Below are 26,263 nucleotides of genomic sequence, written 5' to 3'. Positions count from 1 at the left end.
TGGTAATGGTGATCAGGAAACTATCATTGATTGTCGCACAGTCCAAAGATGTGCGGGTTAGGTGGATTGGCCATGCTAAATTGCCCGTAGTGTCCTAAAAAGTAAGGTTAAGGGGGTTGTTGGGTTACGGGTATAGGGCGGATACGTGGGTTTGAGTAGGGTGATCATTGCTCGGCATAACATCAAGGGCCGAAGGGCCTGTTCTGTGCTGTACTGTTCTATGTTCTATGTTCTATGTTCCCTTATACCCCTTTAGGGAAGGAAATCTGCCATCCTTACCCGGTCTGGACTACATGTGGCTCACTCTTAAAAATGCCCTCTGAAATGGCCTGGCAAGCCATTCAGTTTAAGGGCAATTAAGGATCTGCTGACCGAGCCAGCGACGCCCATATCCTATGAAAGCGAAAAATAAAAACCACATTCACTGTTACGGAACATGAACAGAACGCTATCCACAAAGAGCCAATGTCGAAATGGTGACAGTGTTTACAGTGACTGATATGGATACAGCAGTGTTTATGCTGTAGTTTATACTAAATGGTCCATGTTTATCAATGTAACAATAATAAAGATAGTGATAGTTATACTGACCAAGATAAGAAACAGCAATACCTACGCTCAATGTGGAAAGTGTCCCACTGCTCATGATAGCGATTTTTAAAAAATGTTAATGCATATCTGTATGAATGTGTGTGAGTGAGAATGTGCGTGTAAACTTGTATTTAATTGTAAATTGTATACTCGAGCCAAAATGGTCAGAACTAGGGGAAATAATCTGCCAGCAAAGTTCTCTAGCCGGGGATGTATTTACATAGCATATGCTTTCCTGTCAGACTGTTCATTGTCAGCAGTTTCTGCTGTCAGAGGAAGAAAATAGATAACAGGAGAGTATTCAACATTGTGGTGAAATTAGCAGCCTATCAAAAGACCACCGCCAGACCAGCTCTCTCATAAGTAGCTCTGGTCCTCCGTACGTTTCATGTAACAGGCTTTGGGTTGGGGATTTGCTGTTGGTGATATCAGCCCACTGCCAATCGGTTCACTTTAACGACAGTCAAACGCATTGGAATCGTTCACAGGCAGAGCTGAGCAGCTGACTACTATAACCCGCTTGGAAATGCTCCAAGGCTTCGACAAGTGGGTTGCTCTCGCAATTGTGATCTCCCTCTCAGTATAAATCGCCGTAGCGCAGACCCTGCTGCCTCGCAGTCACTGTGTGCTTTCTGAGCAGTGCGCATTGTATTGCTTGCTGGGTGACGGGCGCTTTCCAACATACTTACTGTGCATTGTCCAACGCTGACTGCAGAGGGTGACAGCCACTCATTGTGACAGCACTCCCTCTTTCGCAGGCAGCCGAGCAGGCTATTTCCCGGTCGATCAGCAGTCAACTCGCAGCGTTGTTCCCAGCTCCAGAACACAGCAACCCTCAAACAGCCGGGCGAACACGTCCTGCACCAGTCCAAGACCATGATTTCCCCCGCCGGATCATCTGCTCACAAGTTTCGGTAAGTCCATCTTTCTTTTCACACCCGTCAGCACGCAAACTGATTGTGAAACATTTGTATTTTTTTTAAAAGGAAGCTTGATAGAGGAACCGTGAATACCATGCTGGTGTCACAGTGTGAGAATAACTGGGTCAGTGAGGGATAGTGAGACTGGGTCAGTGTGGGATAGTGAGACTGGGTCACAGTGAGAATAACTGGGTCAGTGTGAGATAGTGAGGCTGGGTCAGTGAGGGATAGTGAGACTGGGTCACAGTGAGAATAACTGGGTCAGTGTGAGATAGTGAGACTGGGTCAGTGAGGGATAGTGAGACTGGGTCAGTGTGGGATAGTGAGACTGGGTCACAGTGAGAATAACTGGGTCAGTGTGGGATAGTGAGACTGGGTCAGTGAGGGATAGGGAGACTGGGTCAGTGTGGGATAGTGAGACTGGGTGAGGGATAGGGAGACTGGGTCAGTGTGGGATAGTGAGACTGGGTCAGTGTGGGATAGTGAGACTGGGTCACAGTGTGGGATAGTGAGACTGGGTCAGTGTGGGATAGTGAGACTGGGTCACAGTGTGGGATAGTGAGAGTGGGTCAGAGTGGGATAGTGAGACTGGGTCAGTCTGGGATAGTGAGACTGGGTCAGTGTGGGATAGTGAGACTGGGTCAGTGTGGGATAGTGAGACTGGGTCAGTGTGGGATAGTGAGACTGGGTCAGTGTGGGATAGTGAGACTGGGTCAGTGTGGGTTAGTGAGACTGGGTCAGTGTGGGTTAGTGAGACTGGGTCAGTGTGGGATAGTGAGACTGGGTCAGTGTGGGATTGTGAGACTGGGTCAGTGTGGGATAGTGAGACTGGGTCAGTGTGGGATAGTGAGATTGGGTCAGTGTGGGATAATGAGACTGGGTCAGTCTGGGATAGTGAGACTGGGTCAGTGTGGGAAAGTGAGACTGGGTCAGTCTGGGATAGTGAGACTGGGTCAGTGTGGGATAGTGAGACTGGGTCAGTGTGGGATAGTGAGACTGGTTCAGTGTGGGATAGTGAGACTGGGTCAGTGTGGGTTAGTGAGACTGGGTCAGTGTGGGTTAGTGAGACTGGGTCAGTGTGGGATAGTGAGACTGGGTCAGTGTGGGATTGTGAGACTGGGTCAGTGTGGGATAGTGAGACTGGGTCAGTGTGGGATAGTGAGATTGGGTCAGTGTGGGATAATGAGACTGGGTCAGTCTGGGATAGTGAGACTGGGTCAGTGTGGGAAAGTGAGACTGGGTCAGTGTGGGATAGTGAGACTGGGTCAGTGTGGGATAGTGAGACTGGGTCAGTGTGGGATAGTGAGACTGGGTCAGTGTGGGATTGTGAGACTGGGTCAGTGTGGGATAGTGAGACTGGGTCAGTGTGGGATAGTGAGACTGGGTGTGGGATAGTGAGACTGGGTCAGTCTGGGATAGTGAGACTGGGTCAGTGTGGGATAGTGAGACTGGGTCAGTCTGGGATAGTGAGACTGGGTCAGTGTGGGAAAGTGAGACTGGGTCAGTGTGGGATAGTGAGACTGGGTCAGTGAGGGATAGTGAGACTGGGTCAGTGAGGGATAGTGAGACTGGGTCAGTGTGGGATTGTGAGACTGGGTCAGTGTGGGATAGTGAGACTGGGTCAGTGTGGGATAGTGAGACTGGGTGTGGGATAGTGAGACTGGGTCAGTCTGGGATAGTGAGACTGGGTCAGTGTGGGATAGTGAGACTGGGTCAGTCTGGGATAGTGAGACTGGGTCAGTGAGGGATAGTGAGACTGGGTCAGTGTGGGATAGTGAGACTGGGTCAGTGTGGGATAGTGAGACTGGGTCAGTGTGGGATAGTGAGACTGGGTCAGTGTGGGATAGTGAGACTGGGTCAGTGTGGGATAGTGAGACCGGGTCAGTCTGGGATAGTGAGACCGGGTCAGTGTGGGATAGTGAGACTGGGTCAGTGTGGGATAGTGAGACTGGGTCAGTGTGGGATAGTGAGACTGGGTCAGTGTGGGATAGTGAGACTGGGTCAGTGTGGGATAGTGAGACTGGGTCAGTCTGGGATAGTGAGACTGGGTCAGTGAGAGATAGTGAGACTGGGTCAGTGCGGGATAGTGAGACTGGGTCAGTGTGGGATAGTGAGACCAGGTCAGTCTGGGATAGTGAGGCTGGGTCAGTGTGGGATAGTGTGACTGGGTCAGTGTGGGATAGTGAGACCGGGTCAGTCAGGGATAGTGAGACTGGGTCAGTGTGGGATAGTGAGACTGGGTCAGTGTGGGATACTGAGACTGGGTCAGTCTGGTATAGTGAGACTGGGTCAGTGAGGGATAGTGAGACTGGGTTAGTGTGAGATAGTGAGACTGGGTGAGGGATAGGGAGACTGGGTCAGTGTGGGATAGTGAGACTGGGTCAGTGTGGGATAGTGAGACTGGGTCAGTGTGGGATAGTGAGACTGGGTCAGTGAGGGATAGTGAGACTGGGTCAGTGTGGGATAGTGAGACTGGGTGAGGGATAGGGAGACTGGGTCAGTGTGGGATAGTGAGACTGGGTCAGTGTGGGATAGTGAGACTGGGTCAGTGGGGGATAGTGAGACTGGGTCAGTGTGGGATAGTGAGACTGGGTCACAGTGAGAATAACTGGGTCAGTGTGGGATAGTGAGACTGGGTCAGTGTGGGATAGTGAGACTGGGTCACAGTGAGAATAACTGGGTCAGTGAGGGATAGTGAGACTGGGTCAGTGTGGGATAGTGAGACTGGGTCAGTGTGGGATAGTGAGGCTGGGTCAGTGTGGGATAGTGAGACTGGGTCAGTGTGGGATAGTGAGACTGGGTCTGTGTGGGATAGTGAGACTGGGTCACAGTGAGAATAACTGGGTCAGTGTGGGATAGTGAGGCTGGGTCAGTGTGGGATAGTGAGACTGGGTCAGTGTGGGATAGTGAGACTGGGTCAGTCTGGTATAGTGAGACTGGGTCAGTGTGGGATAGTGAGACTGGGTCAGTGAGGGATAGTGAGACTGGGTCACAGTGTGGGATAGTGAGACTGGGTCAGTGAGGGATAGGGAGACTGGGTCAGAGTGGGATAGTGAGACTGGGTCAGTGTGGGAAAGTGAGACTGGGTGAGGGATAGTGAGACTGGGTCAGTGTGGGATAGTGAGACTGGGTCAGTGTGTGATAGTGAGACTGGGTGAGGGATAGGGAGACTGGGTCAGAGTGGGATAGTGAGACTGGGTCAGTGTGGGATAGTGAAACTGGATAGTGTGGGATAGTGAGACTGGGTCAGTGTGGGATAGTGAGCCTTAGTCAGTGTGGGATAGGGAGACTGGGTCAGTGTGGGATAGTGAGACTGGGTCAGTGTGGGATAGTGAGACTGGGTCAGTGTGGGATAGTGAGACTGGGTCAGTGTGGGATAGTGAGACTGGGTCAGTGAGGGATAGTGAGACTGGGTCAGTGTGGGATAGTGAGACTGGGTCAGTGTGGGTTAGTGAGACTGGGTCAGTGTGGGTTAGTGAGACTGGGTCAGTGTGGGATAGTGAGACTGGGTCAGTGTGGGATTGTGAGACTGGGTCAGTGTGGGATAGTGAGACTGGGTCAGTGTGGGATAGTGAGATTGGGTCAGTGTGGGATAATGAGACTGGGTCAGTCTGGGATAGTGAGACTGGGTCAGTGTGGGAAAGTGAGACTGGGTCAGTGTGGGATAGTGAGACTGGGTCAGTGTGGGATAGTGAGACTGGGTCAGTGTGGGATAGTGAGACTGGGTCAGTGTGGGATTGTGAGACTGGGTCAGTGTGGGATAGTGAGACTGGGTCAGTGTGGGATAGTGAGACTGGGTGTGGGATAGTGAGACTGGGTCAGTCTGGGATAGTGAGACTGGGTCAGTGTGGGATAGTGAGACTGGGTCAGTCTGGGATAGTGAGACTGGGTCAGTGTGGGAAAGTGAGACTGGGTCAGTGTGGGATAGTGAGACTGGGTCAGTGAGGGATAGTGAGACTGGGTCAGTGAGGGATAGTGAGACTGGGTCAGTGTGGGATTGTGAGACTGGGTCAGTGTGGGATAGTGAGACTGGGTCAGTGTGGGATAGTGAGACTGGGTGTGGGATAGTGAGACTGGGTCAGTCTGGGATAGTGAGACTGGGTCAGTGTGGGATAGTGAGACTGGGTCAGTCTGGGATAGTGAGACTGGGTCAGTGAGGGATAGTGAGACTGGGTCAGTGTGGGATAGTGAGACTGGGTCAGTGTGGGATAGTGAGACTGGGTCAGTGTGGGATAGTGAGACTGGGTCAGTGTGGGATAGTGGGGTCAGTGTGGATAGTGAGACTGGGTCAGTGTGGGATAGTGAGACCGGGTCAGTCTGGGATAGTGAGACCGGGTCAGTGTGGGATAGTGAGACTGGGTCAGTGTGGGATAGTGAGACTGGGTCAGTGTGGGATAGTGAGACTGGGTCAGTGTGGGATAGTGAGACTGGGTCAGTGTGGGATAGTGAGACTGGGTCAGTCTGGGATAGTGAGACTGGGTCAGTGAGAGATAGTGAGACTGGGTCAGTGCGGGATAGTGAGACTGGGTCAGTGTGGGATAGTGAGACCAGGTCAGTCTGGGATAGTGAGGCTGGGTCAGTGTGGGATAGTGTGACTGGGTCAGTGTGGGATAGTGAGACCGGGTCAGTCAGGGATAGTGAGACTGGGTCAGTGTGGGATAGTGAGACTGGGTCAGTGTGGGATACTGAGACTGGGTCAGTCTGGTATAGTGAGACTGGGTCAGTGAGGGATAGTGAGACTGGGTTAGTGTGAGATAGTGAGACTGGGTGAGGGATAGGGAGACTGGGTCAGTGTGGGATAGTGAGACTGGGTCAGTGTGGGATAGTGAGACTGGGTCAGTGTGGGATAGTGAGACTGGGTCAGTGAGGGATAGTGAGACTGGGTCAGTGTGGGATAGTGAGACTGGGTGAGGGATAGGGAGACTGGGTCAGTGTGGGATAGTGAGACTGGGTCAGTGTGGGATAGTGAGACTGGGTCAGTGGGGGATAGTGAGACTGGGTCAGTGTGGGATAGTGAGACTGGGTCACAGTGAGAATAACTGGGTCAGTGTGGGATAGTGAGACTGGGTCAGTGTGGGATAGTGAGACTGGGTCACAGTGAGAATAACTGGGTCAGTGAGGGATAGTGAGACTGGGTCAGTGTGGGATAGTGAGACTGGGTCAGTGTGGGATAGTGAGGCTGGGTCAGTGTGGGATAGTGAGACTGGGTCAGTGTGGGATAGTGAGACTGGGTCTGTGTGGGATAGTGAGACTGGGTCACAGTGAGAATAACTGGGTCAGTGTGGGATAGTGAGGCTGGGTCAGTGTGGGATAGTGAGACTGGGTCAGTGTGGGATAGTGAGACTGGGTCAGTCTGGTATAGTGAGACTGGGTCAGTGTGGGATAGTGAGACTGGGTCAGTGAGGGATAGTGAGACTGGGTCACAGTGTGGGATAGTGAGACTGGGTCAGTGAGGGATAGGGAGACTGGGTCAGAGTGGGATAGTGAGACTGGGTCAGTGTGGGAAAGTGAGACTGGGTGAGGGATAGTGAGACTGGGTCAGTGTGGGATAGTGAGACTGGGTCAGTGTGTGATAGTGAGACTGGGTGAGGGATAGGGAGACTGGGTCAGAGTGGGATAGTGAGACTGGGTCAGTGTGGGATAGTGAAACTGGATAGTGTGGGATAGTGAGACTGGGTCAGTGTGGGATAGTGAGCCTTAGTCAGTGTGGGATAGGGAGACTGGGTCAGTGTGGGATAGTGAGACTGGGTCAGTGTGGGATAGTGAGACTGGGTCAGTGTGGGATAGTGAGACTGGGTCAGTGTGGGATAGTGAGACTGGGTCAGTGAGGGATAGTGAGACTGGGTCAGTGTGGGATAGTGAGACTGGGTCAGTGTGGGATAGTGTGACTGGGTGAGGGATAGGGAGACTGGGTCAGTGTGGGATAGTGAGACTGGGTCAGTGTGGGATAGTGAGCCTTAGTCAGTGTGGGATAGGGAGACTGGGTCAGTGTGGGATAGTGAGACTGGGTCAGTGTGGAATAGTGAGACTGGGTCAGTGTGGGATAGTGAGACTGGGTCAGTGTGGGATAGTGAGACTGGGTCAGTGTGGGTTAGTGAGACTGGGTCAGTGTGGGATAGTGAGACTGGGTCAGTGTGGGATAGTGTGACTGGGTGAGGGATAGGGAGACTGGATCAGTGTGGAATAATGAGACTGGGTCAGTCTGGGATAGTGAGACTGGGTCAGTGAGGGATAGTGAGACTGGGTCACAGTGTGGGATAGTGAGACTGGGTCAGTGTGGGATAGTCAGACAGGGTCAGTGTGGGATAGTGAGACTGGGTCAGTGTGGGATAGTGAGACTGGGTCAGTGAGGGATAGTGAGACTGGGTCAGTGTGGGATAGTGAGACTGGGTCAGTGTGGGATAGTGAGACTGGGTCAGTGTGGATAGTGAGACTGGGTCACAGTGAGAATAACTGGGTCAGTGTGGGATAGTGAGACTGGGTCAGTGTGGGATAGTGAGACTGGGTCAGTGAGGGTTAGTGAGACTGGGTCAGTGTGGGATAGTGAGACCGGGTCAGTGTGGGATAGTGAGACTGGGTCAGTGTGGGATAGTGAGACCGGGTCAGTGTGGGATAGTGAGACTGGTTCAGTGTGGGATAGTGAGACTGGGTCACAGTGAGAATAACTGGGTCAGTGTGGGATAGTGAGACTGGGTCAGTGTGGGATAGTGAGACTGGGTCAGTGAGGGATAGTGAGACTGGGTCAGTGTGGGATAGTGAGACCGGGTCAGTGTGGGATTGTGAGACTGGGTCAGTGTGGGATAGTGAGACCGGGTCAGTGTGGGATAGTGAGACTGGTTCAGTGTGGGATAGTGAGACTGGGTCACAGTGAGAATAACTGGGTCAGTGTGGGATAGTGAGACTGGGTCAGTCTGGGATAGTGAGACTGGGTCAGTGTGGGATAGTGAGACTGGGTCAGTGTGGGATAGTGAGACCGGGTCAGTGTGGGATAGTGAGACTGGGTCACAGTGAGAATAACTGGGTCAGTGTGGGATAGTGAGACTGGGTCAGTGAGGGATAGTGAGACTGGGTCAGTGTGGGATAGTGAGACTGGGTCAGTGAGGGATAGTGAGACTGGGTCACAGTGAGAATAACTGGGTCAGTGTGGGGTAGTGAGACTGGGTCAGTGTGGGATAGTGAGACTGCGTCACAGTGTGGGATAGTGAGACTGGGTCAGTGTGGGATAGTGAGACTGGGTGAGGGATAGGTAGACTGGGTCAGTGTGGGATAGTGAGACTGGGTCAGTGTGGGATAGTGAGACTGGGTCAGTGTGGGATAGTGAGACTGGGTCAGTGAGGGATAGTGAGACTGGGTAAGTGTGGGATAGTGAGACTGGGTCAGTGTCGGATAGTGAGACTGGGTCAGTGTGGGATAGTGAGACTGGGTCAGTGTGGGATAGTGAGACTGGGTCAGTGTGGGATAGTGAGACTGGGTCAGTGTGGGATAGTGAGACTGGGTCAGTGTGGGATAGTGAGACTGGGTCAGTGTGGGGTAGTGAGACTGGGTGAGGGATAGTGAGACTGGTTCAGTGTGGGAGAGTGAGACTGGGTCAGTGTGGGAGAGTGAGACTGGGCGAGGGATAGGGAGACTGGTTCAGTGTGGGAGAGTGAGACTGGGTCACAGTGAGAATAACTGGGTCAGTGTGGGATAGTGAGACTGGGTCACAGTGAGAATAACTGGGTCAGTGTGGGATAGTGAGACTGGGTCACAGTGAGAATAACTGGGTCAGTGTGGGATAGTGAGACTGGGTCAGTGTGGGATAGTGAGACTGGGTGAGGGATAGGGAGACTGGTTCAGTGTGGGAGAGTGAGACTGGGTCAGTGTGGGAGAGTGAGACTGGGTAAGGGATAGGGAGACTGGTTCAATGTGAGAGAGTGAGACTGGGTCACATTGAGAATAACTGGGTCAGTGTGGGATAATGAGACTGGGTCACAGTGAGAATAACTGGGTCAGTGTGGGGTAGTGAGACTGGGTCAGGGATAGGGAGACTGGTTCAGTGTGGGAGAGTGTGACTGGGTCAGTGTGGGAGAGTGAGACTGGTTCAGTGTGGGAGAGTGAGACTGGTTCAGTGTGGGAGAGTGAGACTGGGTCAGTGTGGGATAGTGAGACTGGGTGAGGGATAGGGAGCCTGGTTCAGTGTGGAAGAGTGAGACTGGGTCAGTGTGGTGTAGTGAGACTGGGTGAGGGATAGGGAGACTGGTTCAGTGTGGGAGAGTGAGACTGGGTCACAGTGAGAATAACTGGGTCAGTGTGGGAGAGTGAGACTGGGTCAGTGTGGGAGAGTGAGACTGGGTGAGGGATAGGGAGACTGGTTCAGTGTGAGAGAGTGAGACTGGGTCACAGTGAGAATAACTGGGTCAGTGTGGGACAGTGAGACTGGGTCACAGTAAGAATAACTGGGTCAGTGTGGGGTAGTGAGACTGGGTGAGGGATAGGGAGACTGGTTCAGTGTGGGAGAGTGAGACTGGGTCAGTGTGGGAGAGTGAGACTGTGTAAGGGATAGGGAGACTGGTTCAGTGTGAGAGAGTGAGACTGGGTCACAGTGAGAATAACTGGGTCAGTGTGGGACAGTGAGACTGGGTCAGTGAGGGATAGTGAGACTGGGTGAGGGATAGGGAGACTGGTTCAGTGTGAGAGAGTGAGACTGGGTCACAGTGAGAATAACTGGGTCAGTGTGGGACAGTGAGACTGGGTGAGGGATAGAGAGACTGAGTGAGACTGGCTCAGTGTGGGACTGGGAAGCCAGTGGTGGACTGGGGGTAAGAATGTGGGAGGGGGTAAGTGTGTGGGAGGGGGTAAGAGTGTGGGACTGGGGTAAATGTTTGACTGTGGTAATAATATGGGACTGGGGTAACAATGTGGGTCTGGGGTAAGTCTAGGATTGTGGTAGTAATATGGGGCTGGGGTAACAATGTGGGACTGGAGTACAAGTGTGGGACTAGGGTTAGTGTGTAACTGGGGTAACAATGTGGGACTGGGGTAAGTGTGGGACTGGGGTAACAATATGGGACTGGGGTAACAATGTGGGACTGGGGTAACAGTGTGGGACTGGGGTAAGTGTGGGACTGGGGTAACAATGTGGGACTGGGGGTAAGTGTGAGACTGGGGTAACAATGTGGGACTGGGGGTAACAATGTGGGACTGGGGTAAGTGTGGGACTGGGGTAACAATGTGGGACTGGGGGTAATAATGTGGGACTGGGGGTAAGTGTGGGACTGGGGTAACAATGTGGGACTGGGGGTAACAATGTGGGACTGGGAGTAACAATGTGGGACTGGGGGTACGTGTGGGACTGGGGTAACAATGTGGGACTGGGGGTAAGTGTGAGACTGGGGTAACAATGTGGGACTGGGGGTAACAATGTGGGACTGGGGTAAGTGTGGGACTGGGGTAACAATGTGGGACTGGGGGTAATAATGTGGGACTGGGGGTAAGTGTGGGACTGGGGTAACAATGTGGGACTGGGGGTAACAATGTGGGACTGGGAGTAACAATGTGGGACTGGGGGTACGTGTGGGACTGGGGGTAACAATGTGGGACTGGGAGTAACAATGTGGGACTCGGGGTACGTGTGGGACTGGGGTAACAATGTGGGACTGGGAGTAACAATGTGGGAGTGGGGTAACAATGTGGGACTGGGGGTAACAATGTGGGACTAGGGTAACAATGTGGGACTGGGGTAACAATGTGGGACTGGGGTAAGTGTGGGACTGGGGTAACAATGTGGGGCTGGGGTAACAATGTGGGACTGAGGTAATAATTTGCGTCTGGGGTAACAATGTGGGACTGGGGTAAGTGTGGGAATGGGGTAAGTGTGGGATATGTTAATGTGGGATTGGGGTAAGTGTGGGACTGGGGTAAATGTGGGATATGTTAATGTGGGATTGGGGTAAGTGTGGGATATGTTAATGTGGGATTGGGGTAAGTGTGGGACTGGGGTAAGTGTGGGATATGTTAATGTGGGATTGGAGTAAGTGTGGGAATGGGGTAACTGTGGGATATGTTAATGTGGGATTGGGGTAAATGTGGGACTGGGGTAAGTGTGGGATATGTTAATGTGGGATTGGGGTAAATGTGGGATATGTTAATGTGGGATTGGGGTAAGTGTGGGACTGGGGTAAGTGTGGGATATGTTAATGTGGGATTGGGGTAAATGTGGGACTGGGGTAAGTGTGGGATATGTTAATGTGGGATTGGGGTAAATGTGGGATATGTTAATGTGGGATTGGGGTAAGTGTGGGACTGGGGTAAGTGTGGGATATGTTAATGTGGGATTGGGGTAAATGTGGGACTGGGGTAAGTGTGGGATATGTTAATGTGGGATTGGGGTAAGTGTTTGACTGGGGTAACAGAATGAGACTGGGATAAATGTCGAACAATGTGGGGCTGGTTGTGCGGTTTCCACTCTGTACTGGTTGGTTGCTGCGCTGAGTGGCTATGACTGGACCAGGCAGCAGTTCGGAGCTACTGTGTAAACTCCCTCTCCTGGGCTGTTTACTGTGCAGCCCCTCTCTGCCTGTTTAGACTCCTTTGTGACCCTATCTATGTGCGGCTGCCCATGTTCCCTGGCTTGTGAGTACTCGCGTGTTTGAAAAGAGCCGCTGTTTGCTCTGACCGAGCAGCCGGCAGCTGCTGTTTCCAACCCTGTCCTCTCCCATCGCAAAGCCGGGGTACCAGCGAGCGGATGCACGTTTTAAAACTTAAACAAACTTTGTCATTGGAGCCTTGGTGAATCGACTGTTCTGCTTGTAAGTAAACGCGGGGCCGGGGGGGTTGCATTTGAAGACACTTGACTGCTATCTATTCAGAACAGTCTCGTGGCTGTAACATTTGCTACATCAGACGGTAATTTACATATTAATGTCAGTTTCGGACTCGGGACTCCCTTTTGTGTGTCGGAGAGGCGCTTCCTGTCTTTGCTTCAGTCTGATGAAGGTCTTGCAGCATCACTCCATCTCATAGTTTGAAGGAAGCTTTGAGAGGACGGTCCAGACGCCCTCATGGTCCCTAGTCGGACCATTAAGAAACCGTTAGCGGGTAAACCTAACCACAAATATCAGTGTCTGCAGCGAAGCTGTCCAAGACAGGGAGACAGTGGGTGTAACTGAGGGATTTCAGTGAAGGGTACAGAAGCTTGTGATACGATTACATATTATCTTGTATCAAGGTTGAACTTGATCCCTGTAATAAAATGGAAACTTGCAGTTGTCCTTGTCCCCCGGTATGAGTGATTTTTCTCGGATGTATCTGGGCAGGGTTGTGTTTGCAATAAGTTTATTAACAGTGATAATCGGCTGTGGAGTGGAGTGTATGCCCTAGGGAGCAGACATTGGGACGGGGAACCGCGGTCGGATTGTATCATCTTGTTTACTTTGGCGGGAGCCAAGGATGCATTTTGTTAAAGTCATGTTTTGCGGGGGGGGGGGGGGGGGGGGGGGGAAATGCAGCAACAATGATTGCAGCTTCCACCAAATCCCCAATAGAGACGTGAGGAATTCTATCCAGCCCGCGGTGTGGTTGAAATTCATACAATTTGATCAAAGCCGAAAGTCGCCGCTTCACACGTGTAAGTTATCACTTCTGGGGTTTGATTTGGTGAGCAGCCAAGTTTGTGTTGGGTTTGAGGAATCGCCCACTTCCGCAGAATGAAGAGAATAGCTCACCACTGACAATGGGTCCCAGGCATTTCTTTGACTTGTGCCAAAAGGCTGCAAATTACAAGTGTATTTGGTCCTTTGCACATGAAGACACCCCCAGTAAAATCGCACGGGTGAGGGACTCAGTTTAATGACTGCTTTCAGCTGCAGCTGCCGGTGCTCTAAGGTACAGTAACAGCGCCGACTCTTTATTCAGCTCAAAGTAAACGTCAAAAGAAGCAAAGCGCCGCCAGAATGAAATCAGTCTAATGTCACTGTGTTTCACTCGTGCTTTTGTTTCTGGGTGCAGAGCAGGAAGGCGGTGAAAAGGACAGGTAACTGGGATTGTTAACCACCCCCCTCTTAGCAAAACCTGGCTCTGACTGTCCATGGTAGAAAAAGTGGGGGGGGGGGGGGGGGGGGGGGGGGGGTAGGGATCATTATTTCCGTGACATACTGTAATTATCATTCAGCAATTTTAAGGGTTCACACACACAACTGGGAAAGTTTCAGTGTGGGGAAGAGGAGTGATTTTTTAAAAGTCATATTGCTAATAATGTCTTGCAATCTAACTTACCTCGTGACGAAATTGGGGGGGGGGGGGGAGCAAAAATGGTTTTAAGATATGATACTGGTTTGGAGAGCCGGTGCAGACACGATGGGCCAAATGGCCTTCTGTTGTGCCTTAACCATTCTGTGATTCTGTGAAAGTAATGCAAGCAACGAGCTGCTTTCCCAAGATGATCAGCAAGTGTTAGAGCATCAGATGGATCTATCAAAGTGCAATACCAACAATGCAAGTTAGTTACCGGATATGGCCGGTGTTAATGGGCTGCAAGAGTGTGCACCATGCACAGCAACAATACCTGTGACATTAGCAATCCCTCTAATACACAGCTACTGGTTCTAATTGTTTTTAGTCGGAAATTGTGTCTTTTTACTCCAGAAGCATTATGGAATATTTCACACAATTTCAAAAAAAAGCAGGACGTGAATAAATAGCGAGATGTTGCAAAGGTAATTCAACTAAATTTAGTGTTAATGGTGTAAATTGTTTTTAACAGTTCTGCTTTTGTTACCTTCAGAAGATAACATCTTAACCAGGAGTAAAAGGATTATAATACCTTGACTTGCCAAAATTCGTATTGTCTTTAGTCGGTCATATAAATGTGAATATATTGGCTTTTGATTTGGTATAAATTCGCATATAAATTATTACATGAAATTAGACAAAATCCACTCACCTCATTTTTAAATTATATTCAATCATTACTTACATCAGCCTTTTCGCATTTTATTTTGTAGAGTAAAATGACTGACTTGACATATGCATGCGTGCCATACAAGGTGTGATGCAAAATAATTCAAATGGCTTGAATTGCATCTCATGGCACCGTTATTGATGCAGGCTTGACATATTCCAGCAATTGGCATGGTGGAAATAAAGTCCTTTAATGTTGCCCCTAATAAAATGAGTACTGTTTTAAATCCCACTTTTTAAAGAAGAAGGATCAGTTTAAGTTCTGGGGTGGAACGGAAACAAAAACACAATCTTAAAGCTGCTATGTTGGCAGATGCAGTGGTTACTTTACACAGGGCACTATCCTCCGTATTGAATAAGGTGAATGTTTGGTTCATTTATTATTGGTGGCATTGATTGGGGAAGAAGTATTGGTCAGAATATCAGGACAAATTCTCCAGATAATGTCTTGGGATCTTCCACTGAATAATAGTCTATTTAAAGGACAACAGTTCCTTAGCACGTATCAACTTAACTCTGTTCAATTGCCACAATAAGGCTTGAACACACATCTTCTGGCTCAGAGATGAGTTTAATACTAACCAAGCAAAGCTGACAAAGCCCATCAGCCATGATTGAATGGCGGAGTGGACTCGATGGGCCGAATGGCCTTACTTCCACTCCTATGTCTTATGGTCTTATGGACATTCATATGACCATTACTTATCTTGAGACAAGTGTTTAATATTCAGTGAGTATTGTATACTGGGTTTGTCTTTAACTGCATCCGTATGGTATTGAGTATTATTTATGTACATCATTTGGTATTCAGTATTCTTTATGGTATACAGTATTCTTTATGTACATCAGTATGGTATTCAGTATGTTTTATGTACATCAGAATGGTATTGAGTATTCTCCATGTACAGCAATATGGTATTGAGTATTCTTTATGTACTTCAGTATGGTATTCAGTATTTTGTATGTACATCAGAATGGTATTGAGTATTTTCTTTGTACATCCCTTTGGTATTGAGTATTCTTTATGCACATCAGAATTATATTGAGTATTCTCTATGTACATCAGTGTGGCAATGAGTATTCTCTATGTACATCTGTATGCTATTGAGCATTCCTTAAGTACTTCAGTATGGTATTGAGTATTCTCTATCAGTGTGGGATTCATGTTAATTTCACTATAGTTTTTCCACTAGCTTAATCATCACGTTGCAATCAATACATTATATGGATAAGATGCCGCTTTAATACACTATAATATATAACACTCTTTTGCAAACACTGTTAATTCATCACCTCTAATTACTCCCACCAGTACTGAGAGTGACAGACATCATCAATATTGCACACTGTTGTTAATAATTTGATCTCAACAGACAAAACCAGTGTGTGGAAGGGCAGCACTATAATTGTTTCGCTGTGTGTACAGTCCAAATAGACATAATACACAAATTACACATTCACTGCCACTTTATATTGGAATCCTGGTGTCAGCAGTGAGCACTATATAATTATAGTTTTAGCAGTGTCCCATTAGATTGTGAATGCAGACTTCACCTGCCTTTCATCGTTATTTCAAGTACCCACTAGATGGCACACTCTGGAAGTGGGCAGTAAACAGGCTGGACAGGTTTTTCCCTGCACAATGTTCAGACATTGTCAAATGCAATCCCGAAGACACCATAAAACCCTAGAATGTAATAAAAATGAAACTGGTCTTTTCACTCTAAACCAATGTCCATGATTAACAATCCCACTTAATAGTAAAACTTGGCCTTTGGTTTTCATAGAAAACTAAAAGAATTGTCGAATGCAATCTTCCACAACACTGGTTATCCAGAATCCCCAATAATTGAATTGGAATTTGACTTATTCAGTCACTGCAAAGCAGTTCTCTGCCTTTGGGCTGAAAAGGGAGGATGGTATTGGGAGGTAGTTTTGAGAGATCTGAAAATGAAATGAAAATCGCTTATTGTCGATCTGTGGTAAATGTTGCGAAAAGTTCTCTTTGCATAAACATAGCATAAAATAAACTGGTGGAAATTTTGTATTTCAAAAGCGAATTAACTGGATTTCTTTATTTGTTTTTTCTCTCCCTGCAGTGTTTGATGAGAATGTCAGTCAGCATGCACGAGAATCGAAAATCAAGAGCCAGCAATGGCTCAATGAATATTTACCTCTTCCACAAAACTACATACGCCGACAGTGTTCTCACACACCTGAATCTTCTACGACAGCAGAGGCTATTCACGGATGTCCTCCTCCATGCAGGAGAAAAGACCTTTCCTTGCCACAGGGCCGTGCTTGCTGCCTGCAGCCGATATTTTGAAGCCATGTTCAGTGGAGGATTACGTGAGAGCAAAGATAATGAAGTGAATTTCCATAATTCCATACACCCAGAAGTTCTGGAACTCCTCTTAGACTATGCTTACTCATCCCGTGTCCTTATCAATGAAGAAAATGCAGAGTCCCTTCTGGAGGCTGGGGACATGCTGCAGTTCCAGGACATTCGAGATGCTTGTGCAGAATTCCTGGAGAAAAATCTACATCCAACCAATTGTCTTGGAATGCTGCTGCTCTCTGATGCCCATCATTGCACGAAGCTCTATGAGCTGTCCTGGAGAATGTGCCTCAGCAACTTCCCAACTGTCAGCAAAAGTGAAGACTTTATGCAGCTGCCAAAGGACACATTGGTGCAGCTTCTCTCCAGTGAAGAGCTGGAGACAGAGGATGAGAAGCTTGTGTACGAGACCACCATAAAGTGGGTGAAGTATGACGTGAATAGACGCCACTGTTGTTTGCCGGAACTGTTGCAAACAGTTCGATTGGCCCTCCTGCCAGCTGTTTACTTAATGGAGAATGTAGCCATGGAAGAGCTTATAACCAGGCAGATGAAGAGTAAAGAGTTAATCGAAGAAGCAATACACTGCAAATTAAAAATTTTACAAAACGACGGAGTGGTGACCAGTCTTTGTGCCAGACCTCGCAAAACTGGCCATTCCTTGCTCTTGCTTGGAGGGCAAACTTTCATGTGTGACAAAGTTTACCTAATAGACCACAAGGCAAAAGAGATCATTCCAAAAGCTGATATCCCCAGCCCACGTAAAGAGTTTAGTGCATGTGCAATTGGCTGCAAAGTATATGTGACTGGAGGGCGAGGGTTAGAAAATGGGGTCTCCAAAGATGTTTGGGTGTACGATACTCTTCACGAAGAATGGTCCAAATCCGCTCCAATGCTTGTTGCGAGGTTTGGCCATGGATCTGCCGAGTTGAAACATTCTTTGTATGTGGTCGGTGGGCACACTGCAGCCACAGGGCGGCAACCAGCATCACCCTCTGTCTCTCTAAAACAAGTGGAGCAGTATGACCCAGTCACCAATAAGTGGACAATGGTGGCTCCTCTTCGGGAAGGTGTCAGCAATGCAGCTGTGGTCAGTGCCAAGCTAAGGTTGTTTGCCTTTGGTGGTACTAGTGTGAGCCATGATAAACTGCCCAAAGTGCAATGTTATGACCCGTGTGAAAACAGGTGGACTGTGCCTGCTACCTGCCCTCAGCCCTGGAGGTACACAGCTGCGGCTGTGTTGGGCAACCAAATTTTTATCATGGGTGGGGACACTGAATTCTCGGCATGTTCCGCATATAGGTTTAACAGTGAGACCTATCAATGGACTAAGGTGGGGGATGTGACTGCAAAAAGAATGAGCTGCCATGCCGTCGCCTCTGGAAATAAACTCTATGTAGTTGGAGGCTATTTTGGCACTCAGAGGTGTAAAACATTAGACTGCTATGATCCCACTTTGGACACATGGAACAGCATCACTACCGTACCTTATTCATTAATTCCCACAGCATTCGTTAGTACGTGGAAGCACCTTCCTGCATAGAAGTACAATCCTTCAGTGTTTCTTAGGTAAGGAGTTCTTAAATTCATTAACAAGAGTTGATTTTGTGAAATAAGCCGTCGCGCTTGAACATGGTTGAAAAACAAGTTAAAATGAAACGTGCTCCAGTGGGAGATCTGCTTGACGTTTTCATGTTGAAGCTGTGGTGCCAAGCGAGAAATGAACCCACATTGTTCCAGGACAGTCATGTGAGATAATAAAAGGTGTTTGAGTCTACCTTCAAATTTGCAGGTCAAAATCTGATCACGTTGTCCGGGCACAACTACTATTTTAGCCAGAGACCCATGTATGGAAGCCTTTGTAGCTAACTTGCCATCTGACCTGGCGGAAAGAGTAATCAGGGCTAGGAGAGGCGGGTCATTTGAATCTTTTCGAATATCCTGTCAAGCGGAGTGGGCGTGTTCAGGCCTACATCTCCTAAGGGAAGGCTGAAGTCTTCCCTGCCTGGGAGCTTTCCACTCCCACCCCTAGCAGTGAAACCATTTCCCCATGACGTACCTGAATGCCCTGGAACCTGCTTTCAGTCCTCAGCGGTGGCCTCCTGCTGTCTTAACATTCCATTCCCACACTGTGGTCATTTGCTAGTTTCAATCACCTAGAACTCTTCCTACTGAGGTTAGGATGGTTTGCCAACCGCCTCAGCCCCAGCTTGTCCAGCTCTCATCCCGAATTAAAAGAGCGGCTGTGGTGCCTTTGAAGGTGGAACCATCATTTTTGGTACAGATTTATGCAGATGTTGATTGCTCAGTGTCTGACTGATGAGTCAATGCAAGGCTTTCCGGTTTGCAAGTGCTTTGACAGGAGCAATGTTTGCAAAATAACATAAACTGATTCATTTGTACTCAAATATTATCATTGAAAGATCAACTAATCCTAAAAAAAGCAAGTTAGATTACCTATATACCGTATAAACAAATGCTTTAATTTAATCTGAGAACCTGCCATTCTGCAGTGATTTATTTAGTCTCGGGATAATGGCCTGTCATAAAGCTGGCTAGCAGCCAATAAGTTATGAAGCGAAACAAAGATGAAGCAATAAAAAGCATAAAATTTCCTGCATTAACTTTGCAGTATCCTTTTTATTGGTATGTGTTGGAAGGTTAATGTAATATCAATCCCCCATTCCTGATATTATGACCTGATCGTTTCCAAAAAAGCCATGTTGACAGGTTTTTAATGACAGGCTGAGGCAGAGGGGATCAGTAACAGACTCATTTTGAAGTCAAATTAACCGTCTATTGTCCTTGGTCTAGAAGAGAGTGCGAGGGGATGGAGACGAAAATTGCGCATAGGGATTTGCACAACAGCAACCAAAAGCTGATGGCAATCACAGTTGGCTATTTCTTGCTTTCACTTGCGTGACCCGGACAGGACAAGAGGCTTCCATTCATCCTTCTTAAAACATTAGGGAGCCCATTGGTTACAGTTCAGGGTTGGAGCAGCAAGCATTTTGAAACAAAATTGTATATGTAATGTTATACTCCGTTCTAATGGAGCAAAGCTATTTTATCTCGTAGTTCAATCCAGAATGTTCCCTGTAATCACCACAATGCTCTTTTGATACTTTTGTGTGTGATCTTTCTAACCATGTTATTTTTTTTTCTTTTTTTGCTAGCTTAGTGAAAAGTGCAATTTTACTTTTGAAGTTATTATTATAGTTCTTTTTTTAATAAAAGCTCATTAAATCAATGCATTTTACACCACATGACAGGCGAGATGGGATTGTCACAGGCCTTAAGGACTCGTGCAGTCTTTAGTTATAATAATTTCTCCTATTATTGGTTCACCTTTGTTGTTTAAGCACTTTCATTTCAGCTTTCAGTCACTGATTGTAAGAGTTTTCCATGCGTTTTCATTTAATCCTTGCTTTAGAAATCTAAGTTCATTTTCTATACAACCTCCTCTTTTAATAGAAATCTTAACGCTTCAGATTTCATATTTTTGCAATTAGCATTTCCATTTTGTATATTTTGGACCGTTACCATAAATTAATATTTCATCTTATTCAAATCATATATATCCAGCCTATTAAAATAAAGAAGGCGTACCCCAATTTAGATGTTTAGAAATATTTAGTCGGTGCAGCCTTGTCCTCCTTGTGAAGTGAGTAGAAGGTGTGGGGATTGGGGAAATCCCTTGCTAATTGAGATTCTTTACATCGAGCCTTTCAATCTAGTAGCCAAAGCACAGGACTACGTGCTGAGGGATACACTAAAGCTTGGGCAAGCTGCCGCAGAGGCGCAATGGGGGAAGGTCGCTGTCTAAGACCTTTCAGCCATTGTGAAGTGAGGGGTTGGAAATTGTACAGAACCCCCTTGGGCTGTATGACTTACATTAAATGTATACTGTGAATATTACACGTAAGACCTTTCAGCCATTGTGAAGTGAGGGGCTGTAAATTGTACAGAACCTCCTTGGGCTGTATGACTTACATTGAATGTATACAGTACTGTGAATATTACATGTATCACAATTGTATTGAAGCACCTCAAGAGTACAACTTGATCTACGTCGGCAACTTAAATATCTTTGCACCATTTGTAATGACCATTTTGAAATGAATGTAATGTTTCTTAAAGCACCTTAGTGTGCAACATGACATATGTAAAGAACCTGAATATTGCACTTTGTGTGATGGCCATTTTGAAATGTTCTTTCAGATACTTTGCGAATAAAGTATATTTTTGCAAAAAACAACACTTGCCAATGATAACAAATAATTTTTATTGCCAGTGTGAGGAACTGAGCTAATGGCTGAACCCAAGTATTTTTGTAGAGAGTCCTTGCAGCCATATGGGTGTCTTATTTCCATTGATCAATGGAACCTAAACTTGATGCACTTGGAGATGTTTGCTACAACAAAGATGAACTTTCTCGGGTGAAAGCAGTGATTATTTCATTTATTGCTCATGCTATCAGGCCTAAGAAGATTTATTTTAGATAATGCAGAATCATGCCTTCGGGATATATGAATAAGCTTCTAGTAATGTGCAATAAATGATTTAATCTATTTTTTTAAGCTTAGACTATTAATTCAATGTGACCTCACATGGTTTGCCTAGAACATGAATTTGCTATTCGTCAGTTTGTTCAATGTTTTACAATCTAATGTGCAGGAATGATGCTGGACCCGTGAAGATTGTGTTTTGATGGGAAGTTTGCACTTGTGACCATAAAAACACTGGAATGGAGTACTCCCCCATTGATCCTGGGCAGTGATCTGACCTTACAGAGCAGCACAAGCAATATGAGCCTATTTACATTGAACACAAAAACTACAATATAAATTGCGAATGAATATGGCGAAGAATAAAAGATTTAGTGAGGCAAAATTACAGTCATTACTCTGTCACCAGTTCACTTGGCTATGAAATGATTACTTTGTTGGAATAGATGAACTGTTGAAGTCAAATACGAACAATAACAGAATCCTGTTTCTCTTTTTGAACAGATGCCAGGACTCCCGATGTGAAGATTTTGTCTACTGTGAAGAAACACCACTTAAATGAAGAGAAAAGCATACCCTATTTACCTGTTTGAGCTTAAATGAATTGGCTTCAACAGGCCACTATTAGTGACATGAAGAAAACATTTTGTTTCCATATACACACATTGCATATCTTATGATTATGAAGCAGTTTCTGATTGATGATTGGTAGTGGTGATAAATCGTGAACTAACAGTGATGTTATTCGGCTCCTCCAAAAATTAAGACTGACCACCACACTTCTCATTTTTTATTGACTCTTAACATTTTTTGTATGAAATTTTAAATGGCTGTCACCTCGTAGCATGAGAATTGAAATCCTGGCACCAGCTGTGAGGGCGTGGGCAGATTGTGAAGGATGTGGATATGGGACTGAATACAGATAATGCTGTGCCTTCCTAACTTTTCACTAATGGGTCAGGGGCTCTGGACATTGTTGCCGGCAATGCCTGAGGCAGCAATTACCCTGCTTCAGGAGCCCATGCTGTCAGGCAGGCAAAATCCTTCAGGATGTGGACAAGGGGTGGGGAGTCAGCTGCAAAAATACAACTGAATCATTAAAGGTCAACTTTATTAAAAGAGAGGAGGAAAAAAATGACCTGAGGGTTGAGGATACTGCTTTTATAAGAATCTGTTATTTATGTTTGCCTTCTTTATTATATGATTGTAGGATATTTATTGCTCAATGAAGTTGCTTGCACATTGAAATGACAAGTGTTCATAAATGTGTATTCTGTGTTAAAGAGAGTAACGAGTTATTTGCACACTTGTATAGCAGAAGTAGGGGGTTGGGGGGGACTGCCCACATTCTTGAAAACCATACCCTTTCTCTGTCACATTAAACTGGAAAGTGCAAAGCAGCATGGAAGGGAAGGGGAAATTTCCAATCGGAAATGAGATGGGTACAGAAGCCAGAAGTCAGTGAGGTCACTTTCCCAGGCCTGTAGTTCACCAGAGTGCATGGTGTCGGTTTTAACATATGTCCATGTATCAATAAACTATCCAATACTTCCAAGGCTCTGTTAACAACACTATTCGGTGCGTACTAATTAATCTTTCAGCATGTACATGCGTGCAGCCTTCTAGGCAACTCTGTCCAGCCCAGACCATTTTTTAATGTGGTCCCTTATTACTCACAATTACCTTGAACCACTCAGTGAAAATGATCAAAGCTGTAGGCAGCCTTTGTTATGATCCAAGGGTCAACCTTTCCTGGTACGCACAGGATAGACGAGAGAGAGAGTGAGATTTAGGTTAGAATATCAAAATTTTGTAGAATTTAGTTAAGGATTTCTGACTGGTGTAGTTTACATTTGAAGGATTAACATGCTCCACCAGATTCCTACGTATGGTAGGCAGATTTTAGACAGATGTTAATCCATTTAAAGTAAACAGGTCAATGCCTGCATAACAATATAATGCTGCAAAATGCAATATGAGCATGTTAACTCTTTGCATGTGAACTTCAGCAATCAGAATTTCTAAGCCCTTTTGTAAAGCACCATGTTTCAACAATTTAAGTGTTAAAAGAATAAGGCCAGTGTCTGAAAGTCAGAGAAAAGCATTCAGTGACATCTTTGTTCATTTATAAATGTTATTATCTATTTGATTATTGTAATGTCGTTTGAGTAAACTTTTTTTGAAGAACATTATTGTGATGAAATGATTATAGAAATGGTCAGCACACATAAAACACTGAAATTCCAAAACTTAATACATGCATTTCCATGTAATCTGGCTGTAAAATGGTACTTCAATGATTCACTACCTTGCCTCTACATCGGATATAAATCAAACAAGTAAGTGTTCCTATAAAGGCACTTCCCATTTTGGAATTGAGCCAACCAGGAGATAACGTAAAGGGTGATCAAAAAAGTTAAGATACTTTCAATTATCTTGGGTTAGGGAGTGGACAATCACTCATGATTCCTGCTTGTGATCATTAGGCAGTTATCCCTGTTGGAAAGTTTTAATATGGTCATTGGGCGATGACCATATAGGGTCAGTAATGATGCATGCACTGCATGGTTGAAGTTCACACATGAAGAATAGCCATTTTTGGCCAGGGACTAGGTGCGACCAGTGAACATGTATCAACATGAGTCATTTAGGAGAGGACTGGAGAAAATTAGATGGGGCAGGGAGGGTACCAATAAAATTAATATAACTATTAAATAATGGGAGTAATATAGACGTTTTGTTTTTGAAGTGGAATGATAATATAATGGTGGGTGTCTTGTGTTTAGTGGCACGTTATTTGTCTAAAAACCTGGGTATTTTTAAACTCCTATTTCCTTATAAATATGCAAAAGCAGCATTTTTCTCAATGTTTTGACTAATGGTGCAGTTGGAAGAAATACATTCAGCACCTTGTCAACCACCGAGACAGGAATAGTGGCCATTTTTAGTAACATTTCTTGAAGTCTAAAGGCCCTTGAATAAGAGAAGGTAACTAAAAGCAGGGTGGGCCTCAGGCCCTGCAGGGAACTTTCTGGGGTCCTGCTTTTTGAATTGATGTGGAAATTTTGCTTGCTGTTTGACTATTGCAGATCTGCAAAAACACTGCACAGTTTGAACAGAATGCAATTCACAGCAGAGTGCACACACAAAGTTGGCGTAAGACAAGGAGGTTCTTCCTATTTTGTCCACTCATCACCATAGCAACACATAACAAAGCGCACTCTTCTATTTCCAATGTAATTGTATAAAGGCCTTTTCATGAGAGCTGACACCTGTCTGAATGAGAATGATTAGAAATGAATAATGTCTGCACCAACAAGAGTAAGATGTATGTGATGTAAAATTATGTCAGTGTAAGATTTACTGTAAGCATTTCCTTTTTTTTACGGCTGGAATGTACCATTTTTGTAAACGTAATTTTTTTTCACAATGTGAACTCAAAAGAAATTAAATTGTGTTGCCGTTTCTTCTAAGTGATCTGAATTGAGTTATTTAGCCAGTACTGTGGTCCAGTGCTTTATCTGGAAGGGAAGATATTGTCACAGACAATTATTTGGTCCCTTTATCTCTTTATTTTGATTGCTTTGCTTAAAATAAGCAGTTATTTCCCAGCTTTTTGAGGATTTGAAATGTACAAGGCGTTGTGACTGTGTTTTGTAATTAGAAATCTTTGTCAGTCTTTCCTATGCTACTGTTGCAAGTAACTGCTCGTGCTCCAGAACCTAAGATGGACAAAGTTTCTATTTAACTCTGTTGTTACCTAGCAACCAAAACCTTTACCTCAGAACTGATGATAATCTGTGGGGGAAGGGCTTTGCTTTTGAGGAAGGGCCCTATCATCTTTTAAAAAGCATATATATGAAATTATGTATCTTTAAAATATTTTATGCCAACTTTGTCATTCTCGCCTTAAGATTGGCTCTTGATGGGCATGCTCCATAGATGACAGCAGTCTTTAGGTACTTCCCTCAAGAGACCATATATTCTGTATGTACAGTTAATCGTCATAGGCTATCTTATTGCAACGGTACCACAGTTGGATCTTGTCTCATGCCCATTTTACAGTGGTGGACAGGGATCAATTTGGGAATCCTGGCTGATTATCCCTCCCTTGCCCACTCTAGGAATGCTGAGATAATTTGATCCCAGTCCTAGATATCCCAGTCCCTTGTTTCTAAACGTAGTAAATAATAATATGCACCGAGAAAAATCCAAATAATCAATGGCCAAATAGTTGTACACAAAACCACATATGACAAGTTAAAATTCCACAGCGCAAGATCTGGTTTCATAGCCAAGTGATATGTCAGTAGTTGTTTGCGATAGTTCAATGACACGAGTCATACTGAGATAGAATATAAAAGCCCATAATGCAGAACCGTCACAGTTGATTACTAAGGCTTCCTGGTTAAAAACCAGTTGAGCTCATTTTTGCTCTGGTGGGGAAGGGGTATGGGACATAACAACACAAAGCCATGGTAATAAACCTGCCATTATTCCCTGCCTACTGTCAGAACTTGGTCCCAGCATTTTCTCCCACAGCTTTCAAATTAAAACATAAAGGACTGCATCATCACTGATAAACGTTACTTCATTTTCTTACAAATATATGACATAATTTCAATCGCATTGAAATGTACCATCCCCTTGCTTGGGAAATGACATACAATCGTTTTGCCGTTTCTTCCTTACTTTTTCATGAAGGCAGCGGGGGGAGAGGTTTTGTACCAGAAATTGATGACGGTTTACCCCAATTATTGTCACAGCTAAAGCATCCTTGGGTGTGGTCCGCCTAGGTGGTTGTTTCATTTCACCTGCTACTTTTGATATGGGGCAGAAATGGGTTGGGCATTTGACCCATAGCAAGGTAGACTTTAAAACTCAAATTTAACATTAGTACAGGTGTATGTAAGGTGAAGAGGTTACTTGCGGGATTTTTGTCTTTTGGACAAGTGCAAACAACTGATAGG

At 46.0% G+C, this 26,263-nt stretch overlaps 1 protein-coding gene across 6 annotated transcripts; it reads left to right on the top strand.

The window, feature by feature from the left end:
- Nucleotides 1–981: 981 nt before the first annotated feature.
- Nucleotides 982–24,766, top strand: enc1 (ectodermal-neural cortex 1). Of its 6 annotated transcripts, none has more exons than XM_038805475.1 (3): nucleotides 982–1,505; nucleotides 16,547–18,354; nucleotides 21,798–24,766. In XM_038805475.1, the coding sequence occupies exon 2, from the start codon at nucleotides 16,553–16,555 to the stop codon at nucleotides 18,326–18,328; it is 1,776 nt and encodes a 591-aa protein (XP_038661403.1). In that variant the 5' UTR covers nucleotides 982–1,505; nucleotides 16,547–16,552; the 3' UTR covers nucleotides 18,329–18,354; nucleotides 21,798–24,766. The 6 variants fall into 6 exon arrangements, with proteins under 6 accessions (XP_038661403.1, XP_038661399.1, XP_038661401.1 ...); XM_038805471.1 differs by lacking the exon at nucleotides 982–1,505 and adding an exon at nucleotides 11,986–12,298; XM_038805473.1 differs by lacking the exon at nucleotides 982–1,505 and adding an exon at nucleotides 12,565–12,587.
- The last annotated feature ends 1,497 nt before the right edge of the window (nucleotides 24,767–26,263 follow it).

The sequence above is a fragment of the Scyliorhinus canicula genome, chromosome 8 (assembly GCF_902713615.1).
Source record: "Scyliorhinus canicula chromosome 8, sScyCan1.1, whole genome shotgun sequence".
Lineage (NCBI taxonomy): Eukaryota > Metazoa > Chordata > Chondrichthyes > Carcharhiniformes > Scyliorhinidae > Scyliorhinus > Scyliorhinus canicula.
This window is presented reverse-complemented; position numbering and strand designations above follow the sequence as displayed.